The sequence below is a fragment of the Staurois parvus genome, unplaced genomic scaffold (assembly GCF_062004578.1).
Source record: "Staurois parvus isolate SC_StPar_1 unplaced genomic scaffold, SC_StPar_1.0 ptg000276l, whole genome shotgun sequence".
Classification (NCBI taxonomy): domain Eukaryota; kingdom Metazoa; phylum Chordata; class Amphibia; order Anura; family Ranidae; genus Staurois; species Staurois parvus.
In genome coordinates, this window is record NW_028318072.1 from 3,729,328 (window position 1) to 3,754,607 (window position 25,280).

Consider the following 25,280-nt stretch of genomic DNA (forward strand, 5'->3'; position numbering starts at 1 on the left):
TGGACTTGTTCTGTAAGTTGAGGATGTTTTGCAGCTCATCTAAGCCACTTCTTGTGTTCTAATGAGTGTCAGGAACATACCTATGAACGTACATATGTACAGTATATCGAAACAGCTAGCACAGCCATCTCAGAAGGATAAATAAGAATCTTCACAGATGTACAGAATAAGGATCCTATTTTTTCCTTTTGATGTACAGGCTGCTGGATCCTGGAGAAATCTTTACTACAGGGATGCCTGTCCTCTTCCTGGCTCTGAACTTTGGGTCTTCAGGCAGAACAGCAGTACAGATGGTACGACAGGAACATGCCCCCTCCTGCTCTCTCCTCCATTGGGAAAAGTTACTACTAATTACACTGCTTGTAACACGATTTGTGACTATTCTCCCTATGGAGAGAATTCACAGATCATTCACAAACCATATTACAGGCAGTGTTATCAACAAAATAACTTTTCTGAATGGAGGAGGAAGGAGAAGGGGAGTCCCTGTCAGACCATCTGTACTACTGTTCTGCTTAAAGACCCAAAGCTGTTACCTATTGTAACACCAGATGTTCAGAGACAGGAAGAGGACAGGCATTCTCGCAGTGAAGATTTCTCCAAGATCCAGCTCTCTGGAAAACATGGGACATACGTCGTTACAGGTAAGTGATGTGACTAAAGATGTAGGAAATGTTTTATTATTTTTATTAGCTAAATGTCATCATTAAAGCTGTGGTGATTTCCTCTCACTTCTAGTTTGGTAACCAAATGAAATCTCTCCAAAGGGACAGCAAAAAATCACTTTCTTTAATAGAGTAGGAAACCATTTAGAACCTCTGTTCAATTCCTGTTGCTGCCAGTGTCTCTATTGGAAAGATTTCCTTACTTCCTGTGGGGGTCATTGATACAGGAAGTGAGGGTAATTCTCCCGAGTAGGGACACAGCAGTAAAAAATCTGACAGACATTCTCACATCGACCTTTCCTTTGAATCCACTCACATCTTCAACATGCTGAAGACGCAACGACTTTAGGAATGCAGAACTTTCATGCATGCCATCTCTCAAGCCTCTGAAACACTACTGCACCTGTGATCTTTACCACTCACGCAACATGTATGTTGAGTTCTGTTTATGTTATCAATTTGCTAATATCATCTGTAATACCTAAAAACTAAAATAATAAAATACTTATGAAAGATGAAATGAAAAGTGACAGAGGCTCTTACCCATCATCCTCACAAAAAAAGGTTTTTCTGGAATTGGGCTTTAAACTGAGGTCTCTGAGACTATGAGTCACTTCTATTCCATGACAGCATATTTGTTAAGTTGCAGTAATGCATTATAAAATTTAAATGAAATTTTAACTCAGAAGCACTTTATGGAACAGTTAAGCCGAGCTACTCAATATGTTAAGTTATTAATGCAATGTTTATGTTAAAGTCATCTTTTATGTGACTTTCATATTTTTAAACATCTTTTTTGTATTAAATTTAGAGATTTGCAGACTAATCACTAGAGGGATATTTGTATTTGCAACTGTTAGAGTTCATGTACACTGCAGTTGATAAACGCACGTTTAGGAGCTTTTCTGCATTTTTTTTCAGCAGCCCGCGAACGCTCCCTAATGTTTTCCTATGTGGCCATGTACATATAGTCATTTACAAGCAGTTGAGTTTACAGTCATTTTTTTGAACTCACCAAACTTGCGTTCAGGAGTAGATTTTACTGGCGTTTCAAATGCCAAACACTTGTAAATGCATGTAAACGCAGCTAACCACGTTTATAAGCGTTTGCGTTTAGATGCGTTTTTTAACTGTTCCATATTCAGATGCTGTCCAGAGCCTTTTTTCATCATCAGAAATGCATGCAAAGTGATTTCCAAGTATTCAAATGGACCCAGTACACCAGTACAGTCAGTTCCAGGTTTTGCATGAAGGAATAAATGGTAGAACGTGTCGCATTATGGTGTCCATTTATGACACAGAGAATAGCTGCGATTCAGAGGATTGCAGCTACTCTCTGATCATTCACAGTTTATGACACTCAAGAGATCAGCGAGGAGCGATGTCAGCCCTTCACTGGAGATCTGTGTTCTCCCTCCAGATTCTCCAACCCAGAGCTGGAGAATCGGAGGGACCGCAAACTAAGCAGCAATAATTTACCTCTGTTTAGTAAACTGATCGCTTACTGTAATCTCTCGAGATTATAGTAAAAGCAGCCGTTTTCCAGCGTTTGTAGATCATTCTCCCTTCGTTCAGAGAACTGATCTACACTGCTTCATAAAAGGCATTCACAGGAGAACTGTGTTCTCCGAGAATGCCGGAGAACTGAGCAGCGATCATTTACCGCTGGTTCATAAATGGACACCTATGCTCATGATGGGATCCATAGTGAAAACAACCAGAAAACACAGGTAATCTCAACACATACTGCTCTCTCTGCTTCTGCTCTCTCTATTTCTCTCAAAATGTCTGAAATAGTTAATTTTTTACTGTTTTTCAGTGCATTCTGGGCATTTTGGAAGGTCTCCTGAGGTTATCTTAAAAAAAACCTTCTAAACGCAAACGCTCATAAATGCGCATAAACATGCCTAAACGCGGTATGCAAACAGACGTTTTCCAGCAGTCAGTTTGCATCGTTCAGAAGTGTTTTCCAAATGTCCCTTGTACATGGAGCCTTAAGATATAAAGCGCACAAGGAGTGCATTGTTTTTAAGGCATTTCAACCATGTATACCGATAGGCCATTGTTTTAAATGGTGCTAGTTTACATCCTTTTGTTCATGCATCAGCATGCGTTATGTGTCCTATTGATAACAATGTCAATGCATGAAAATGCATGATAGATGATAACCCCCAACTATGTGACCACTATGAGGTCCATGGGCACAAGCGACATAATGGCAGTTGCTACTCTGGTTCCTCTTCATCTCCCATCCCTCTACCACTTTCATGTGACTAGACCAGAGTTGCTGCCAGTGTGCAGGTTATGCAGTACAATGATACAGTACAATCCTTATGATCCAGTCTCATCCCTTTCAGTAGTTGGGTCTGTTTGGCTCAGGAAGGGACAGCATCTGGTAACTATTGGTTTTGTTATCCCAATGGTTGCTAAGTGTCCTTCATTAAAAAACATGGATTGTTGCTGACCTCCTCTCTTGAAAATACTAGCTTCCTGGCAGTCAAGTTGATCCTCTTTCTTCAATGCCTTTCTTCTCTAGTTTGACTCACTGGCCCAGAAATAAGCAAAAAATGGCTTTTTTTTAAACTGACCTGCATCCATGTTCCAGCTGAGGCACTCTGGCAGGACTGAAGGCAGAGGGTCACCATAAAAGCCAGGTGACTAGCATTTTCAGAAGGAATTCAAGAATGGGAACTCCTGTTTTTCTGTAACGACAATCAGACATCAGACTCTGTGTGCAGGAAATCTATATGGGGTTGCTGATCCCCATATAGTGCAGGTCAAGTTTCCTGTCGCCAAGAGCTACTGTACCTGAAGCATCTTTTGCATCTGACACTTCCAGGTGTGACGGTAACTAGCTTCCCCCACTATGATCTGCCCCTATATCTCAGCTGTTTTAACTATGTCCTGTAATGACTCAGGAACAGACAGATGGAACCACAGCACAAAGCAGGGGACCAAGCATCCAACACTCCCAGAAGTATACAAAATACAGAAGACTCTTTGGCAGTGCTGAGACAAGGTCCTTTAGTACCAAAAGAAAAGATCCAAATTGTACACCCCCCTCCCCATAAGTTGTGATTTACTTTAGCAATATAGGTTAAAAGTCCTGTACTTTCTTGTGCCCCTTTTCTGTTGAAGCACCCAAGGCAGCTGCCTTTTCTGCCTACCACTGAGCCCTGCCCTACTCTTTGGGTACTTTAGTTCTTAAAGAAAACAAATATCTGAGTCACTTCCCACTAGAAAAGTAAGTATTCTTTATCTTCTGATGCAGGAGGCATTAAAAAAAATCATTGTGAGACAGTAACTTCAAGGTGCTTACATTTCAGGTTTATCTTCCTTGATATAATCAGTTAATATGCAGTCCAGGACTTGCCACCTTAAAAAAATGTCTGTACCAGGGGCAGCCTGACAACTCATGGGGCCCCCAGGCAATAGGGGACCATGGGGCCTATGTGTCCTTGCCCACACTCAAAGCACACCCAAAAAAGCCTATAAAAAAGGTAACGGGCATTTCATGGGGCCCCCTACTGACCCCGGACCTTCGGGCAGTGCCCGAGTGCTCGAATGGTCAGTCCGCCCCTGGTCTATACCCCCCACTTCACTATATTATGCTAGCAGGACAATTAAGGACAGCCATTCTAATTGCTAGGGCATCCTTAAGCTGTGGTTGATTGACCTTCCATTTGATGGTGCCTGCATAGTTCCAGGGCCAACATTGTTAAGTGTTCTTGCATGGCAAGAGCACTTATTGTTATCTCACAAGTATATTCTTATTCTTATTATAGCCAAATTTGCCACGCTAACTCCTCCCACAGTTTTTACACTACAAAGACAAGTAATATATCAAAACGTGCGGATTGTTCCCGATCGGATTGCTATTACTTTGTGGAACGTTTCGCCGAATCGTTCAAGAAATATCGCGGTTTTTGTGGCGAAATTTTCCCATAGGAATGAATGGTGCATGTAGAGTGGGAGCAGAGCACAGCTACAGGGTGGAAGGAAAAATCAGAACATGATTTGTAAACTGCCATCACTCTGTCATTTTCAAGCCCACCTACACATATCTTATATCAAAACGTTCAGCTAACCCTGCTGTCACTAAAAATGTTCACGGCTAGGACATACTCCTGATAGTTTTCACAATATGACCATTTGTTTGCACCTCACCCTTCCCATTGACTTTCATTGAAACTCCACTCTAGACACAAGAAATTTTAAGGGACGTTTTTAAACTGCAACTGTGCCTTCATTTTTTATCTTTCAGAGACATACTATACATCAAAAGCTCAGTTTCTTGTGATTCTTGCAATACCAAGCTCTTCGCAGTAGCATTTATACTTTTAAAACTACAAGCGTTTGAGGATGGCAATTGCCAGTGAAGTTGGCAAGTTTAAACAGTGTGTTTAGAACAGACTTGCTGACATTCCTGACTGAGTGAGTTGCTATAGTAACCAAAGGTCACTCAAGAGGCAGCTGAGTCTCCAGGCTAACTGTGAGTTGCAAAATACAAGCTGAAATCCATTTCTCACTATCAGGCTTGCAATGTGCACTGCTTACATTTCATCATTACTTGGTAAAGGTTACTTGCAAGAACACTTTACACAATTTCCCCAGAAATTGTAGCTTTTCTAGTTATTATTATTATTATACAGGATTTATATAGCGCCAACAGTTTGCTCAGAGCTTTACAATATAACGGGAGACAATACAGCAACAATACAGTTCAATACAAGAGGGTTAGGAGGGCCCTGCACATAAACTGATAGAGCCAGCCAGCAGCATTATATCTTTCCATCTTTAAGGGGGGCATTCTGACCACCACTGTGTGGAGGGGGGGGGGGTTCCCATTGTTCCCAACCCCCATGAATTGGTTATAGAAGGGTTCCTCAAGAACTGAAAATTATGTCAAGCATTCCTCAAGGGTAAGACATTGTAAATTGAATACTTCTACATGAGCCTGGCTGTTATGAGCATAAATGTCACATGAACAATACTGTCATTTGATAAATATGGTTACTGCTTTTGTAGCTTTGCAGTTATATATTTTGTGTCCATTATAAATACATATAGAGATTACTAGAAATGTTTTGTTAGTAAATGGCTCACCAAACCCTAATAATCTGCTGTAGGAATGTTATCACAAATATCCACTAGTGTAATCCAATCATGTATCTTAAAACGGTATTAAACTCAAACCCAGAAATGTAATATATTGGAGATTACCAATTATTAGATGTGGTGGCTACATTAGTTTTCTTTTTTTAGTCTTTTTTCCCTTCTGTTTTCACCTGGTGATCTGGCCAGTAACACACCTCCTGTATTAGAGTGCCCCCACTCTGGATGAAGGAGCACAGGGGGCACAGCACACAGCAGTATTCTCAGTCTAAGCATGAAGGGAAGTTAGATGAACTAGCAGATTTAAATACACTAACAAATTGAAACCAAACACCAGCCATCACTTTATAATCAGTTACAGTAAACCATTTTTTTCCTTTCGGTGTAAAGGTTTTACATAAATAAAAAGTGATCATTGTAAGCACCCCTGGTAGTTTTAAAAGTTTTTTCTCATCCCTGTTGATACAATCTGCAAGAGAGCTTGTTCTTTTGAAAAACAACATACTGGCTGGATCACCACATAAAAATAGAAGAAAAAAACCTAAAAAAGGAAAAGTAATTCAAACATCACATCCAAGAATTGTTAAGCTGCAATATAATAAATGTTTTCTTTTGTGTTTAATACTGCTTTAAAGTATTGGAGACAGGTAGACTCAACAGATTTTCGTTGTTTTAGAGATCCGTACTTTCAGAACACTGTGCTTAATTAAATCTTAGCAGACTTTTGCTTAGACAGAGCCCTGAACTAACCAACACATCCCATGGCGCCACCTGCTGCCAATTAAGAAGTATAACATCACACTGAAAAAGGCTTTACTTGGAGGTTCTAATGCCGGCCATACATGGGTCGAAATTTGACCGATATTTCATCCAAAAATTCGAACCTAAGAGTAATCGGCCAATTTTTGCTCTGTTATTGGGTCAATGGCACCGGCCAATTTTCGTGGTTCTTCCCCTTTTCGGTGATCGGGCATGTTTGAAAATTTGTGAAAAACCACCGATTTTCGACTCAATAATGGTCAAATCATACAATCGTTTTTACAAAAAGAATATGCACATGAGCCGTGACCTGGAAGGAACAGAAGTTTCACCTGTTATATGGGGTGAACTTTATGACTTGATCGGCTGATTTTTTAAATCATTGATAGCATCATCGGATTACAGAGCGAACAACGTTTTCGATTTTTGGACAAAAAAATCTTTCGGAATTCGACCCATGTATGGCCTGCATTAGATTTATCATATTATAGTAACATTTTCATACCTGTTTCTCTTAAAGTGGAGCTCCAGTCTCCTGTAAAAAAAATTAAAAGTCAGCAACTACAAAAACTGTTGCTGACTTTTAAAAAACAGCCACTTACCTGTCCCATGATCCAGGCAGGTCCACTGGCCATCTTTTGTCCTCGTTGCCAGCATCTTAAGTGTGGGCACTGGGCTGTGACAGCTTGCGGCTCCACAGCCAGGTGCCCATTGCGCATTGTGAATGGTCCCGTAGTCTTCTGGGACCTGTCACGTGTCCCAAAAGACTGTGGGGGGGGGGGGGGAGAATAGGCGGCCGGAGCAAACGTGAGAGTGGGTACCTGTCAAAATCGGGTACCGGTGTCTCCCCAACCTTCCAAAGGTACCAATCCATAACAGGGAGTTGTTAAAGAAGAACTTCCCCTTTTAGGTGGAGCTCCGCATTAAATCTTCTTAAAACTTTATAATACATCTTAAAGAAAACATGCACTGAGAAAATATGTAGGCTTCTATTGCTGAACTTCAAATTGAAAATGCTAGCCGCCAAGCTGTCAAACCAATTCACTGAGCAGAACAGGTTGTAGATAGGAAGATCTGACATTGCTCTGACTAGCTAGCACTGGCTGCATTCGTATTCATTGTCAATGATTCACAAAGCATTGAGGCCATAGACAGCTGGGAAACTAGTATTTTCAGTAGGAGGTTGTCAATGGCAGTCTCTATATATCTCCCAATACAGGTCTTATTTAAGTTACATTACAATTTTTCTCAATAAATACATTTTTTATGTACCACTGTGTTCTGTTGCTTACATACAGTGCAAGCTTAAAGTTTATGTAAACCCTCACTTTGTAAAACAACCCATTCAGTTTAAAATGGAAATGAAAAGCAAGGCATTCCTTTATAGATACACAACATTATATATACCTTTTTCCCCTTATAAGTGATACTATAAGTGATCACATTCCCTCTGTTCTCAGCTGCATATGAGCTGGAGGAGGGGAAACAGCAGAATACGGATCTTCCCAGTGAATGGCTGTGCAGGGGTGGTAGGGTGTGCCAAGATAAGTCTGATCATTGGAGGATCATATTTTATCATATTATAGTAACATTTGCATACCTGCACAGCCATTCACTGGGATACTGATCTTCCCAGTGAATGGCTGTGCAGGGGTGGTAGGGTGTGCCAAGATAAGTCTGATCATTGGAGGAGAGCAGGCTCAGTTCCCAGCACATCTAGAGAACTGACCATGGTGTGTTCTCCTTAGTATGGTCAGTTTTTAATAGAGAGGCAGGCAGTAACACCAGGGATTTTACACAAAGGAAGCAATACAAAGAGAACATGATACTTTTTCATACAAGTATAAGGTACAGCAGCCACATATCCTGTAGCTGCTGAGTTTTAATTTAAGGACACTTACCTGTCCAGGGATCCAGCTATGTCCTCACCCAAGCCAATTCTTCAATCAGCTTCGGGTGCAGGAGTCGGCATCTTAAGTAAGGGAAACTGGCAGTGAAGCCTTGCAGCTTTACAGCTGGTTCCCTACTGCACATGCATGAAGCGTGTTGCACTTTCTGAATGGTCCCGCAGTCTTCTGGGACCTGTGAAGTGTCCCACAAGCAGGGGCAGACTGATAACTCATGGGGCCCCCGGGCAATAGGGGATCATGGGGCCCCTGTGTCCTTGCCCAAACTCAAAAAAGCCTACGAAAAAGGTACCAGGGGCATCTCATGGGGCCCCATACTGACCCCCGGCCCTCGGGTAGTGCCTTAGTTTCCAAATGGTCAGTCCGCTCCTGCCCACAAGGCTGCGAGAAAGGAGGGGGGGCCGAACATCCAAGCATTTGTGGACACAAGTGGGCATTCCCCTTTTGGGTGAAGTTCTGCTTTAAGGACCGGTTCACACTATAGAAATGCATGCATGCGCGTTTTTGACATGTTCCGGTGCATTTTTTATGCGTTCCAGTGCTTTTTTGAGGAATTCCAGTTCATTTTTTTCCTTGTTTCTTTTTCTTCAATTTAAATGGGGACATGTGCATTCCAGTGCATTTTTTATGCATTTCGGTCTGTTCCAGTGCGTTTTTGATGCTAGTTACTGCATTCCAGTAAAGTTCTGTGCAGAAGAAAAATGCAGCCTGTTCTACTTTTTTTTATGCAACTAGAATGCACTAAAACTGCGAGCACTGATGTGAACTATGACATTGACAACCATATAACCTACTTTCTGTGTGTTTTGAATGCAGAAAAAAGCAACTTAAATGTATGTAGAGTGAACTGACCCTAATGGCTAGTTCACACCTGATGCAGTCCAGTGCCTTTTTTTTCTGCTTCAAAAATGCATGCACAGTGTTTTCCATATATTCCAATGGCCCCAGTTCACACCAGTGCAGTCAGTTCCAGTCAGTTTCTGGTGCAGAAAAAAAAAGTAGAACCTGCTGCATTTTTTCTGCACAGAACCATACTGGAACATAGCAAACTGCACCGGAACTGCGTGTGGTGTGAATTGTAAGCAAAAACGTATCCAGAATAAATCCAGAGTGCATTTATGTGGTGTGAACTGGCCCTAACTGTTGCAGTTATACAAACTGCTATTCGACTAGGTTATAATTAGTGGTTAGAAGACATGGTACTGTCTCCATGGTCCTCTGGATCCCACCCTAAGCCTGGGTTCACATATATACGGTGCGGTATATCGCATGTGATTCGCACAGGAACCGCACCGCATTCCTGTGCAAATCACATGCGATTTGTGTGGGTGCGATTGGAGGCATACATTCTGTTTGGCTCTAATCGCACCGCATCCGCACCAAAAAGGAGCAGGACCCTTTTTTTGTTCTGCACTAGAATCGGATCGCACCTATGTGATCCAATTCAGCACATCGCACTGCCTTTTACAGACTGATTTCGGGGTGTTGTGAACCTAACATACACACCCGCAGCGGTTCGCATGAATGGGGGGCAATTTTGATGCGGTGCGGAATTCGTACAGAAAACACTGTGAATTCCGCACCGCATCAGTGTGAACCAGGGTTTAGGCTTGATTAACATTGCTGCAACTTTGATGCTATTTACAGTGCAATTATGTGGTGCAACTTTGCTGTGACTTTATTCTGAGACCAAGTCGCACTGTAAACTGTAAGTAGTGCAGGAAGGACTTGCATTGATTGGAACGGGCACCATTAAAAATATGTGATTTCCCTTGTCATGCAATTCTATGTAGCTCAAGTCGCATCAGAAGTCAAACTAGAGTGAACCAAGCCTGAATTTGATTCAAGGATACGTATGGTAATATGGTTTCCCTTCCTCTGCCTTTACCCCAACTGTGCATCGTCAAACTAGGTCTGGCATTTACATGTAGAAATCATGCTCACAAACCTGATGTGTTTTGGTATGTTGTTGTGTTACTATATTTAAGTAGACCTTGATTGACATTTGTGCATCAGAGAGATATTTAGCTTTACCGTTTCTGTTGTACATTTTATATTCCAAACATATTTATTTTTTAATGTGATCAATTATGAAAACCCGATTGGAAAAGATGGAAGAAATTACATTTGGTACATCAGCTCTATTATGCACAGTTGGCCAATACTTATAAATAAATGACAGGTTTGAGGAACAGATCCTGAACAGCTGACAATTAAAGATGGTTTGGATTTCAAGACATATTACCGGTATTGGGATGAGCCTTAGAATGTTCATGTCACGGCAGCTCCATCTTGTGGCTACTGTACGGTCCTACCGCTTTTCAGGATTAGAAGAATGTATACACAACCTGCGTTACACTTTGCGGCCGTATACACATTTCCGTAGAATTGCCTTGACTGACCATCTTAAGGCCCATTGGGTCTTCTTTCGCAGAGTGCTTGTTCAAAGCTTGTATTTATTTTTATTACAACCCTCCAGAGGATCCCCCCCCCTTCCTGGCCAGGCCATTTTATGTGATACGGCGCTGCGATACTTTAACTGACAATTATGTGGTCATGCAACGCTGTACATAAATGAAATTTATGTCATTTTTTTCCTTACAAATAGAGATTTCTTTAGATGGTATTTGCGTGTTTTTATTTTTTGCACTATAAACAAAAAAGGCTGACAACTTTGAAAAAGTAACAAACAATGATTTTGACTTTTTGCTATAAAACATATCCAATAAAAAAATTTAAAAAATCGAATTTCTTCATAAATTTAAACCAAAATGTATCCTGCTACGTCTTTGCTAAAAAAAATCCCAATAAGTATGTATTAATTGGTTTACATTAAATAGTTATAGTGTCTACAAATGGCGGTGTATATATACTGGAATTTTTTTTACAATACTAGTAAAGTCTGAGATCAGTGGTGGGATTGCGGCAGGTATTCTGGGTGGGAACTGACTAACTGCCATTGACATCCCCAGTAACACGAATACAGTGATCAGTGCTAACAAAAAGCACTGATACTTTACTTATGACACTATCAGGAAGGGGTTAACATTTGGGACAATCAAAGGGTTAACTGTGCGCTGTGTGTGTTTTACTGTGTGCTGTGTTATACTAGGGAGACATGCTGTTTTGTATCTCTCTGTGCAGAGAGATACAAATCAGCATGTCCATGCTGACAGGAGACCCACATGGAAGAAAAATATATTTGAAATCGCCATATATTTGAAATGCTACAATTTTGGCCATATTCAATATATTTCAAAATATATTTCAATAAATAAATAAATATTATATATATATATATATATACACTGCATGTTGAAATGCGCTTTTATTACGAACTGTATGAAAAGTATTTTTAAAAATACATTTCAAATATACTGTATGTCTTTAAAAATACAAATCTACATTTTTGGAATGTATGTAAAAATATATGTTAAAATGACTTTCAAAAAAAAAATCAGAATAATATATTTAAAAAATATATATATTTTTAAATATATACTTCAGAATTTTTTTAACATATAAAAAAGTAATTTTAACATATATTTTTACATATACCGTATATACTCGAGTATAAGCCGAGTTTTTCAGCACATTTTTTGTGCTGAAAAACGGCCCCCTCGGCTTATACTCGAGTCAACATCTGCAGATAGTGGGGCGCGACCCCCAGGGGGGGCGCGAGGCTCCGTCAAGGGGGGCGCGTACAGGGGTGGGCAGAGGGCTGCTGTCTCTTACCTGGCTCCGGTCCCACGATGATCCATCCAGGAAGCACTGCTCCTTCCGTCACTCCGGCCACTCCCTCACTCCTGCCGCTCGGCTCCGCCTCCTCACCGGTGATTGGCCACCAGAACTGTAGCTCAGGAAACGTACACAGGCGGCCAATCACGGGCGAGGAAGCGGAGCCGAGCGGACCAGCGAAAATCAAGTGAGGGAAAAGCCGGTAAGTGTGCAGTGCAGAGGGGCTGCTGCAACCACATATGCTGGCTGCAGCAGCACCATACTGCAACAGGGGTCAGCAAGTGTCATTGGTGTCAGTGGGAGGAATAGTGCCGCATCATTGGTGTCACTGATACTAATGATGGGGCATTATTCCTCCCACTGACACCAACGATGGGGCACTATTCCTCCCACTGACACCAATGATGGGGCACTATTCCTCCCACTGATACTAATGATGGGGCACTATTCCTCCCACTGACACCAACGATGGGGCACTATTCCTCCCACTGACACCAATGATGGGGCACTATTCCTCCCACTGATACTAATAATGGGGCATTATTCCTCCCACTGACACCAACGATGGGGCACTATTCCTCCCACTGACACCAATGATGGGGCACTATTCCTCCCACTGATACCAATGATGGGGCATTATTCCTCCCACTGACACCAACGATGGGGCACTATTCCTCCCAGTGATACCAATGATGGGGCACTATTCCTCCCACTGACACCAATGATGGGGCACTATTCCTCCCTCTGACACCAATTTTTTACATTGACTAGTAGGTGCCTCATTTCCCACCCTCGGCTTATACTCGAGTCAATAGTTTTTCCCAGTTTTTTGTGGTAAAATTAGGTACCTCGGCTTATATTCGGGTCGGCTTATACTCGAGTATATACGGTATTTGTAAATGCATTCCAAAAATGTAGATTTGTATTTTTAAAGACATACAGTATATTTGAAATGTATTTTGTAATAAAAATGCATTTCAACATGCAGCACACACACACACACATATATATACAGTATATATTGAAATATATTTTGAGATATATTGAATATGGCTAAAATTGTAGAATTTCAAATATATGGCAATATATTCTGAAGAATATTTTAAAAATATATTTCAAATATATTTGAAATTCTACAATTTTGGCCATATTCAATATATTTCAAAATATATTTCAATAAATAAATAAATATTATTTATATATATATATATATATATACACTGCATGTTGAAATGCGCTTTTATTACAAACTGTATGAAAAGTATTTTTAAAAATACATTTCAAATATACTGTATGTCTTTAAAAATACAAATCTACATTTTTGGAATGTATGTAAAAATATATGTTAAAATGACTTTTAAAAAAAAAATCAGAATAATATATTTAAAAAATATATATTTTAAAAAAAATATATTTTTTAAATATATTCTTCAGAATTTTTTTAACATATAAAAAAGTCATTTTAAGATATATTTTTACATATATTTGTAAATATATATATATACAGTATATATTGAAATATATTTTGAAATATATTGAATATGGCTAAAATTGTAGAATTTCAAATATGTAGCAATATATTCTGAAGAATATTTTTAAAACATATTTCAAATATATTTTTCTTCCATATGAGGAGAGAAACATGTCTCTCCCCTGTCAGCTTTACCCAACGATTGCTGAGTGCCAGCTGGGAATCGCCAGTCGGGACCCAGCGATTGACATCCCTGGCCACCAATAGCGGCGCAGGTAGGGCGGCATGCGCGCCCCCTACCTGGAGATGCAAATCACGTGTATATACATGATTTTGCACAGCCCTACCGCCCTGTAGCAGTACTTCTATCTGTAGGGCAGAGGGAAAGTGTTTTTTAAAGAAAAAGAATAATGCACACTTAGTACATCCCATCTTGTGCATAAAAATGGATGATAATAGCACATGATTTGTTTTTATTACAGCTTGTTCTCATGTAGACATAAATGCAGATTGATTGAACACTGTGCACATATACAACATCCCTCACACTGGGTATTTTGTATCCATTCATTCCCCTTGCATAAATGCCCATATACTTTTTTAACATGTTAAATATGGAGACACGTCCACAAATACTTCATGTTTGCATTGAAAACGCATATGATATACAGTTGCAAGAAAAAGTATGTGAACCCCTTGGGATAACGTGGAGTTTTGCATGAATTGGGCATAAAATGTGCTCTGAACGTCATCTAAGTCACAACAATAGAAGAACACAGTCTGCTGAACATAATACTACACAAACATTAGATGTTGCCATGGTTTAATTGCACATAACATGTAAACATTCACAGTGCAGGGAGGAAAAAGTATGTGAACCTTTGGACTTAATAATTGGTTGACCCTCCTTTGGCAGCAATAACCTCAACCAAACGTTTCCTGTAGTTGCAGATCAGACCTGAACAACGATCTGGAGTAATTTTGGACCACTCCTCTTCACAAAACTGTTTCAGTGTAGCAATATTTTTGGGATGTCTGGTGTGAATCGCTCTCTTAAGGTCATGCCACAGCATTTCAATCGGGTTGAGGTCAGGACTCTGACTGGGCCACTCCAGAAGGCGTATTCTGTGCTGTTGCAGCCATTGTTTTGTTGAATTACTTGTATGCTTTGGGTCATTGTCCTGTTGCATCACCCATCCTCTGTGGAGCTTCAGTTGGCGAGCAGATGGTCGTACGTTTTCCTGCAAAATGTCTTGATAAACTCTGGAATTCATTTTCCCATCAATGACAACAATCCGTCCAGGCCCTGAGGCAGCAAAGCAGCCCCAAAACATGATGCTCCCTCCGCCATGTTTTACAGTGGGGGTGAGGTTTTGATGTTGGTGTGCTGTGCCTTTTTTTCTCCACACATAGTGTTGTGTGTTCTTCCCAAACAACTCAATCTTGGTTTCATCTGTCCACAGTATATTTTGTCAGTAGTGCTGTGGAACATCCAGGTGCTCTTTTGTAAACTTCAAACGTGCTGCAATATTCTTTTTGAACAGCAATGGCTTCCTCCGTGGTGTCCTCCCATGTACTCCATTCTTGTTTAATGTTTTCCTTATTGTAGATGTGTCAACAAAAATGTTAGCATGTGCCAGAGATTTCTGTAGGTCTTTAGCTGACACTCTGGGATTCTTCTTTACCTCATGCAGCATTCTGCGCTGTGCTCTTGCAGTCATTTTTACAGGACGACTACGCCTAGGGAGAGTAGCAACAGTGCTAAACTTTCTCCATTTGTAGACAGTCTGTCTTACCGGGGACACATGAACATCAAGGCTTTTGGAGATACTTTTGTAACCCTTTCCAGCTTCATGCAAGTCAACAATTCTTGATCGTAGGTCTTCTGAGAGCTCTTTTCTGCGAGGCTTGGTTCACATCAGACAGTGCTTCTTGAAACCAGTAAACCCAAAACAAGGTGTGTGTTTTTTAAGGGCAGGACAGCTGTCAGCAACACATCCAATATCATCACACTGATTGGAGTCAAGGTTGGCTCACTCCTGGCTCCCATTAGCTCTGGGAGAAGTCATTAAGCTAGGGCCTCACATACTTTTTCCTCCCTGCACTGTGAATGATTACATGTTATGTGCAATTAAACCATGGCAACATCTAATGTTTGTGTAGTATTATGTTCAGCAGACTGTGTTCTTCTATTGTTGTGACTTAGATGACGTTCAGAGCACATTTTATGCCCAATTCATGCAAAACTCCACGTAATCCCAAGGGGTTCATATACTTTTTCTTGCAACTGTATATTTTGTTTCAATATGTTTATTCAAAATTATCAAGTAAAAATAAGTAAAAGCAGATGTCAATTGAATATTCAAATATTTGGTTGTGCATATAATACTACGATCGTATAGAGTCCTATAGAGTGGAATGTTATAAAATATATTATATATAATGTATATTCTATATTTTCAACAAGAAGATGAACCATGAAATTTAGATTTGACAATGAGTGCTTGAACATAGGAAAAGCTAACTGGCTACATTTGTGAAGATTAGAAATTCAACAGAGGGTCTCCAGCACGTTAAGATCAGATTTTAATTCTAGTGAAGTTTTATTACCTGGACCTTGTGGTGATGTACTGGAAAGTATCCACTTAACCAGGCAGCACTTCATCAGAGTTCTGCGGGTCAGACGTGGCCTCTGCCACTTCACTCCATCCTTCTTCTCGGGGGAAGTTTGCCCAGGGTCCCCAAGCAAACTGCCATCATTCTCCTTAATGTCCTCCTGCTGAACATAAAGATACTGCATGTCATCTGGGATTGCAAGTGAGATCATATCATCCATATTTATACAGCTATCATTTAGGCCGCATTCACAAAGGGTGTACAGTACTGTATGTCCATGCAGTGCCATGTTTATCCGCAAAGGGATGCCCAAGTGTTCCGTGCATCCCTGTGCAGGAAGTCCCATTGATTTTCTTCTGCCTCCATGTTGCTAAACAAACCTATTACACCATTCTCTTCAAAACCCTATCATCCATTCCTCATCAGCTCTTCTCTACCCTTAATTCCCCATTCGTCCCACTCTGCCTCCGCCCACTAACTTACTGCCCAGGAGATTGCCAGTGATTTCAAAAACAAGATCGGTACAATTTGAGATGAAATTTCCAGTGTCCAGCTTTCTCCAGCGTCCACAACCGTATGAGCTGCTACTTCACTGATAACAACCTTCTCAACTCCCTACAGTCTGGCCTTTGCCCACAACATTTCACTTAAACTGCCCTACTAAAACTCATTAACGACCTACTAACAGCTTAAACCAATGGCCATGACTCCATACTCTTAGACCCTCCAGCTTCTCCTTAATAAACTCTATGACTCTGCTCTTTCCTGGTTGTCCTCCTACCTACTGTATCTCATCACATCTTCAATGTCACCTACAACTCTATCTCCTCCAGTTCTCTTCATCTTGCTGTTAAGGTACCCCAAGGCTCTGTCCTTGGTTCCCTCCTACTCTCTCTCTACACCTCTTCCCCGGGCCAGTTTATAGCCTCCCATGGTTTCCATTACCAACTCTACACCTATGACACTCAGATCTAACTCTTTACTGCCTAGCGAACCCCCTTGATCACCTCATGTATCACAAATTTACGGATATACATCATAGCAAACATACAGTGCATGCAATAGGAAGAAGGGTCAGCCACACACCGGATGATAGATGAAAATAGTGTATATTTATTGATCCATAGGACACAAAAAACATACAGTACATAGCAATATGGAAATCACACCATTTCGTCAAACTCAGTCTACCTAAAACTGAGCTTGTAATATTTCCTCCTACCGATCCTCACTTCATGACTTTACCATTGATATCAATAGCACAATTATTTATCCTTCCTCACAAGCAAGGGCGCTGGGTATAATCATAGACTCTGACCTCTCTTTTGACCCCACATCACTTGGTAAATCTTGGCGCCTTAACCTCTGCAACATTTGCAAAATTTGCTCCTTCTTAAACTAATGACACCAGAAAACAACTTACTCCCTGGTTATCTGCTGCCTTGACTACTGCAACTCTCTTCTCACTGGCCTATCTGTACACAGGCTATCCCTGCTTCATTTGATCATGAATGCTGCTGCTAGATTCATACACCTTACTAACCGATTCGTGCCCTTCTCTGCCAAAACCTTCATTATCTTCCACTAGCCTTATAATGTATAAAATTAAAAATACTAACTACAACATACAAAGCCATCCACAACACTTCTCCCTGCTACAACACCAACTTCATCTCATGATATCTCCCAAATCGTCCACTCCACTCCTCCCAAGAAATCTTGCTCTCTAGCCAGGGGCGGACTGGCAACTCATGGGGCCCCCGGGCAATAGGAGATCATGGGGCTCCTGTGTCCTTGCCCAAACTCAAAAAAGCCTATGAAAAAGGTACCGGGGGCATCTCATGGGGCCCCCTGCTGACCCTGGGCCCTCGGGCAGTGCCCGAGTTTCCAAATGGTCAGTCCGCCCCTGTCTCTAGCTAGCTCCCTTGTTACCTCCTCCCGCGCTCGCCTCCAGGACTTCCCCAGAACCTTTCCCATCCTCTGGAACTCCCTACCCTATTATGGCTGGTTGGCCCCTATGCTGTCCGCCTTTAAGTGATCCCTGAAAAGTCATTTATTCAGGGAAGCCTCCACCTAAAAACTGTACTTAGGCCAACTCCATCAGGTCATCCCATGGATCACGTACCTTGTGAGCATGCTGCCCTAGCTGTGCTGTGATTCGACACAGCACAAGTCGATCAGCAGGTCCTGGCCAGTAAATAACAAACACAGGGGTGCAGCGCTAAATGAATATATACTGATCCTGATAAGTCATAAACACATGATTTAAAACTCAATAAGGTGCCCATATAATGTGACAAAATGCAGTTCACATATATGACAATCTAAATTAAAGTGCCGTATGCATGATAATAGTGAGTTTTCGGTATTTCACAAAATCCCACTGGTAGAGAACATATGAAGTTCATAGGTAATGGTATATAGTTGTTCAAGATAGTTTCTAAAAGGTGATCCGTGTGCTCCAAACTGATCATTCAGGTGATGTGCCAGAAGGAATGTTAAAATTACACACTCACCAGATAGCTAATCATAATACACAATGTATTTGATATATAGCCGGAGGTACCTCTTAGGGTAATCAGCAGCCTGGTCAGGTCCAAGAAATCTCCTTCCTCCCTGGTAGTCTGCCACACAGCTGCCGTCCTCCAGAATGGGCTCTAAGATGGTATTGGCTCATATAGAGCCAGAAAGAAGAGTGCCCATAGTGTAGTACTTCTTAACCATATGCGTTTATTCAAGGTAAAACAATACAAAGGTATAGCACATGAGCTGTCACAATCACTGACCATGTGGAGATAAAAGATTTTAACATTCCTTCTGGCACATCACCTGAATGATCAGTTTGGAGCACACGGATCACCTTTTAGAGACTATTTTGAACAACTATATACCATTACCTATGAACTTCATATGTTCTCTACCAGTGGGGTTTTGTGAAATACTGAAAACTCATTATTATCACTCATACGGCACTTTAATTTAGATTGTCATATATGTGAACTGCATTTTGTCACCTTATATGGGCACTTTTTTTGAGTTTTAAATCATGTGTTTATGACTTATCAGGATCAGTACATATTAATTTAGCGCTGCACCCTTGTGTTTGTTATTTATCTTGAGAGGTGTTTTATGGTTACCTTGGTGCAATAGCTGCTCATTGGTTTTGGTGCTCGCTAATTTTTTCTCTACTATTTAGGTCCTGGCCAGTGCTTGATGGCCAAGACCTGCTGATTGACTGTACATAGAAAGCAATATTGCTGTTTTTCCCCCTGCACAGCAGGGGAAAAAAACAAGATCGCTTAGTAAAAACAGCATATATCACACACATTACACGTTAGTTAACCCCTTGATCACCCCTAGATGTTAACCCTTTCCCAGCCAGTGTCATTAGTACAGTGACAGTGTATAGTATTAGCACCGACCACTGTATTAGTGTCACTATTGATGTCAGTGTCAATTAGTCAGTTAGTGTACCCTTCAGCCAGTGTCAGCTAGTGACAGCTAGTGTCAGATTGCCCACTATAATTTGTTGATTGCCGCAATCACTAGTATAAAAAAAGTACGTACAAAATTCTGGTATGTATCCCATAGTTTGTGGACACAATAACTTTCATGCAAACCAATTAATATACACTTATTGAGATTTTGTTTTTACCAAACACATGTTGCAGAGTACATTTTGGCCTAAATTTATCAAGAAATTAGATTTATTTAATATTCTTTTTATTGGATATGTTTTATAGCATAAAGTAAAAGTAAAATTTTTTTTTTCAAAATTGTAATTCTTTTTTCGTTTATATAATAAAAAGTAAAAAACCCAGAGGTGATCAAATACCACCAAAAGAAAGCTCTATTTGTGTGGAAAAAACCCCCATTTAATTTGCGTACAGTGTTGCATGACAGCGCAATTGCCAGTTAAAGTAGCGCAGTGCTGAACAGCAAAAAATGGCCTGGTCATGAAGGGGGTAAAATCTTCCTGACCTGAAGTGGCTACCTTTATATTGTAAAGCACTGTGCAAACTGTTGGTGCTGTATAAATATTGTAAAGTAATAATAATAATTATATTGGGATGCAGTGTTGTGTCCCAATATGACACACCTTTGGGTGCAGGTGCATGTCCTTGAACTCACCCTGTGTGCATTCGGACACACACAACACCCTCACCCACACCAACACCCACACAGATGTCATCTGGGGACACAGCGGCTGTGTTCGTTCAGCCCATGTCCAAATAGAAATAATGGCCCTGCACGAGCGTACGGTGTTGTACGTCCTGTGTGATCAAGGCCCACACGTATAGTTTGAGGAAACAAGCCATACTATAAGGGTATAGGGCAGGCATCACTTAATGGCGGACTGCGGTCCACATCAGGACCGAGTCGCTGTCCCATCCAGATCTGCCGCGATTGTGCCATTTAGGAGCCACCTGTTCTTCCCTTCTGCTGCCGTTAGCACTGTATTCTTCACAGGGCTGACATTGGGAAGCAGCACAGCACTGGGCAGAGAGCAGGAGCAGCCCCAGTTAACTGATTGTTTGCTAGGGTGCATGGCAATTCTTGCAACCGATCCCTAGCCGGTTAACAGGAAAAAGTTGTGCAAATCACCCTAAATCCAGAATGGGTCTGCCTCCCAGTGTCAGATCTAGACCTGCTGTGCCTCCGGCCTTCCTCCCTGTGTAACTTGGATAGGGAAGAGGGCTATGTCACTGCTATGACGTTCGGGGGGTGGGGGTAGGGGAGCTGGGTGGTGATGTGAAGGGGACCAGACTCTGCAATGTGAAGGGGGTGTGATATAAAGGGGTAAGAACAGGAATGAAGGGGGGCTGGAGACTCCAATGTGACGGAGTGTGTGGTATAAAGGGAAGCAAGGACAGAAATGTGAGTGGGGGTCTGGGGACTGCAATGTGAAGGGGGGTAATGTAAAGCGGGTGAGATCAGGAATGTGAACGGTGCTGGGGACTGCAGTGTGAAGGGGGTGATATAAAGGCGGTGAGCACAGGGATGAAAAGGGGGCTGGGGACTGCAATTTGAAGGGGGGTGAAATAAAGGGGGTGAGGACAGGAATGTGAAGGGGGGGGGGTGATATGAAAAGGGGCTGGTGACTGTAATCTCCGGAGGGGATGGGGACTGCTGAAATGTGAAGCGGGTGATATAAAGAGAGTGAGGACAGGAATGTGAGGGGGGGGGGGGGTGATATGGGGGGGGGCTTGGGACCGCATTGTGAAGGGGGTGCAATAAAGGGGGTGAGGACAGGAATGTGAAGGGGGTGATATACGGGGTGAGGATAGGAATGTGAGGGGGGGGGTGATATGAAGGGTGACTGGGGACTGCAATGTAAAAGGGGGTGCTATAAAGGGGGTGAGGACAGGAATGTGAAGGGGGCTGAGGACTTTAATATGAAGGGGGGTTAGGGACTGCAATGTGAAGGAGGGGTGGTAATATAATGGGGGTGATGACAGGAATGAAAAGGGGGGCTGGGGATTGCAATGTGAAGGGGAGTGATATAAAGGGTGTGAGGGCAGGAATATGAAGGGGGGTGATATGAAGGGGGGCTGGGGACTGCAATGTGAAGGGGGGTGCATTAAAGGGGGTAAGGACTGAAATGTGAACGGGGTGATATAAAGTGTGTGAGGCCATGAATGTGAGGGGGGTGATATGAAGGGGGCTGAGGACTGAAATGTGAATCGGGGGTGATATAAAAGGTGTGAAGACAGAAATGAGAGGGGGTGATATGATGGGGGGCTGGGGACTGCAATGTGAAGGGGGGTGCATTAAAGGGGGTAAGGACTGAAATGTGAACGAGGTGATATAAAGTGTGTGAGGCCATGAATGTGAGGGGGGTGATATGAAGGGGGCTGGGGACTGAAATGTGGATGGGGGGTGACACAAAAGGTGTGAGGACAGAAATGAGAGGGGGTGATATGAAGGGGGGCTGGAGACTGCAATGTGAAGGGGAGTGCATTAAAGGGTGTGAGGACAGAAATGTGAGAGGTGATATGAAGGGGGGTGCATTAAAGGGGGTGAGGACAGGAATGTGAGGGAAGATTCTATAAAGGGGGTTGAGGACAGGAATGTGAAAGGGGTGGGGGGGCTGAGCACTGTAATGTGAAACGGGGGTGATTTGAAGGGGTAGAACAGGGACACTGCTGTGAAGGGGGACTGATGTGAAGTTGGGAACTGTGATGTAAAAGGGGGATCTTGATATTAAGGGGGGCTGTGATGATCAGGGGGGGCTGAGAACATTAATGTTTTAATGGAATTGTTATGTGAAGGATCTGAGGCTAGGTTCACATCATTGCACCCTGCATTGTACATGTAGGCAGGCCATTCATCTCAGTAGGCTGCCTTGCACACAGAAACGCAGAGAAAGAAGTCCCTTTTTTAAAATTGTGCTGTACCAAGCCACCAAGCACCCTGCAGTTTGGTGCTCGCAGAAACATGCCGCGTTTGCCAGTGCGCAGAGGTGCCATTAAGAATCAAACATGTAACGTAATTCAATACCCCTGGTATAGGGAATCAATGCAATGTAAACTCAGCTACCAGATAGAGAACACAATAACTTGGATTAGCCTGTACAATTAATTAAGTTCTGAGTAATACTAAAAGTAATCAGTAATGACTATGAATAGGACCTGTGTCAGGAGGCTTTGGGGTGTGTAGATGGTATCAATCTGAGACATTTCTAAGATCATTCAGGATTCATTGACAGGTGCATCTGTCCTGCTTTAGCTACTTGTCTACCAGGGCAATTGTTTAAAATTTTCAGACACGTGTTAAAATCTGCATTTTTTGTTAGTAATTACTTTAAACCACCAAACAAGGGTATATTTTCTGAAAGCATAGACACTGGAGAATAAGCTGTGGCAGCTGCAGTTTTTTTGTACGTCGCATAATATTTGCACAGCTATTTATTAAAAACAAACAAACGCAATATTTACCCAATTTTTTTAGTAAAATATAAAAGATTTGCATCTAGTAAACAGATAGCAAACATGTCAAGCCTGAAAACTGGGTGCGTGAAAATGGCAAAAAAACCTGATTAAACCCAAAATTCAAAATTTAACGTTAACTCCGTTAATTAAATCCCTAGAATTTTCACTGTGATGTTGATGCCCTACACTGTTTGTCTACAATGAGCTCTGTGTGTGAGATGGGGATGCTTTTATTTTTTATAATTATTTTATTATAATGGTTTTTTTTCTTTATTTAACTGTATTGCAATGACAAAGGGACTAACAATCCCTCTATGTGATAGCATGGACAGGTACTCTTTATGGAGATATCAGGGGTCTAATAGATCCCAATGTCTCCCCTGGCCTCCATTGCAGCTAAACAAGCACAGATCATGCTTGATTAGCTGTGAACGTGGATGTAACATAATATACATTTTTCTAGATTTTATTAGAATTAGGGGGGAATCAGAGAACTAATGTTCCCCAATCATCTCCTGCTCTCAATGATACCATGGGGGGTAGGAGGGGTGAGGGTAAATCTTTAGAGCCCTGTAAAAGTGATCTAGAACTTGCTGGATCACTTTTACCTGACAACCCTTTACTTGCTATAAAAATCAATACCAAGCTTACAGCTGCAGTAGCAGTCTTGAACTTGCTTTAATACCAGAATGTTTTTAAATATATATTGGTAGACAAGGGGTAAGAGGGTTTTGCATTCCCGTAGACTTGTATGGGAATGCAAAACCCATCAGACTCGACACCTATACTGATCTTGTTGACCTAGTCACTCACATGATACCATCCAATATGGAAGGGGGGGGGGGGGTAAAAAAAATGGACTGTAGTCACTGAAGCCTGTTTTTTTACATCGTACAATAAAACAGGCCAGTATAGGTTAATTATAAGCTCAGTTCAATAATATCTGCAGTGTCCCTCTGTAGTCCTGAACAGCTACCAGTGAGGACCGCAGCCCAGTTTCCGTTTCAGTCATAGAGAACTTCAAGAAGTTCCACACAAGCTTCAGAGGGAAAGGTGTTCTTGTGTGCACCTTACTGATTTTGGACAATTTCCTGGGGATCCAGAACACATCTCTGTCTGACTGGAGTTTATCTAGACACTGTGTGGGTTACACTCTGCACCCAAATACTGCCAAATTAAAGTGTTACTAAATCCACAACTGTAAAATCAGTCTTTATATGGAGTACAGCATGCTTGCTAAACTCACTGTGGAATCTAAGGGGTTAATCATCCGCATTGTGTAAAAAAGCTGTTTGATCCTGACTTCTCTGACCCTCCTCTTTTTCTACTGTCCCCAATCCATCTGCTGATAGTATAGAGCTCTAGGAGACACTCTGCACATGCTCAGTTTGGTGTGTATTGCTAGTTTTTTTTTTCTTTGGGAGGGTACATGTGACCAGCCCAGGCAGGGGCGTATTTACCATAAGGCAAACAAGGCATTTGCCTAGGGTGGCATTTTTTAGGTCGGCAGCACTAGCCCCTGGAAGAAGGGGCATATGTGGCATGGGGACCAGGTGGGATCTGAGAGAGGCTGTGGGCTGCCTAATGGTTTATGCAGAGCTCAACTTTAGTTCCCAGAAATGTCCAGAGAGGTGAAGGTGAATGTCTTTCTCTCTGTCACCGTGGGGGGGGGGGGGTGTTGTCCTAGTGGAAGGCTCTCTCGGGTGGGGGGGATGAGGCAGGGGTGTTGTTGGTCACTGTCAGGCTCCCTTTGCATGGTTGGGGGGGGTCTGGTGTTGGTCTGTGTCAGACTCTCTCTCTGCCGGGGGGTGTCAGATTTTTGTGTTGCCTAGGGCAGCAGAAAACCTAAATACACCACTTGGCCCAGGGCTAATCAGCACTGTGCAGACAGAGGGTCGGGGGTTATGCAGCCTCATAGGACAGTCAAAGGAGAATGAAAACTCCTCCTACAAGCTTTAACTAGTGCTTAGCTGGACACTGATAGAAGTCACAAGACTGCTATATACTGCTGATGAGAAAAAGTATTTGCATTTCCATATTGTGTGTACTGTGGGAGACCAGATGTAGTGAATGCAGG

The 25,280-nt window shown here is 41.9% G+C and overlaps 1 protein-coding gene across 2 annotated transcripts in view; it reads right to left on the minus strand.

Annotated features, from left to right (window-relative positions):
- KCNIP3 (potassium voltage-gated channel interacting protein 3) overlaps positions 1-25,280 on the minus strand; it is a 203,441-nt gene that overhangs the window by 135,038 nt on the left and 43,123 nt on the right. Inside the window, exon 2 of one of the 2 annotated variants that reach the window (XM_089681725.1) lies at positions 16,266-16,434. In XM_089681725.1, the coding sequence (XP_089537851.1) occupies positions 16,266-16,434 (169 nt within the window). The remainder of the gene's footprint in view (positions 1-16,265; positions 16,435-25,280) is intronic. The other variant, XM_089681726.1, reaches the window with a different exon arrangement.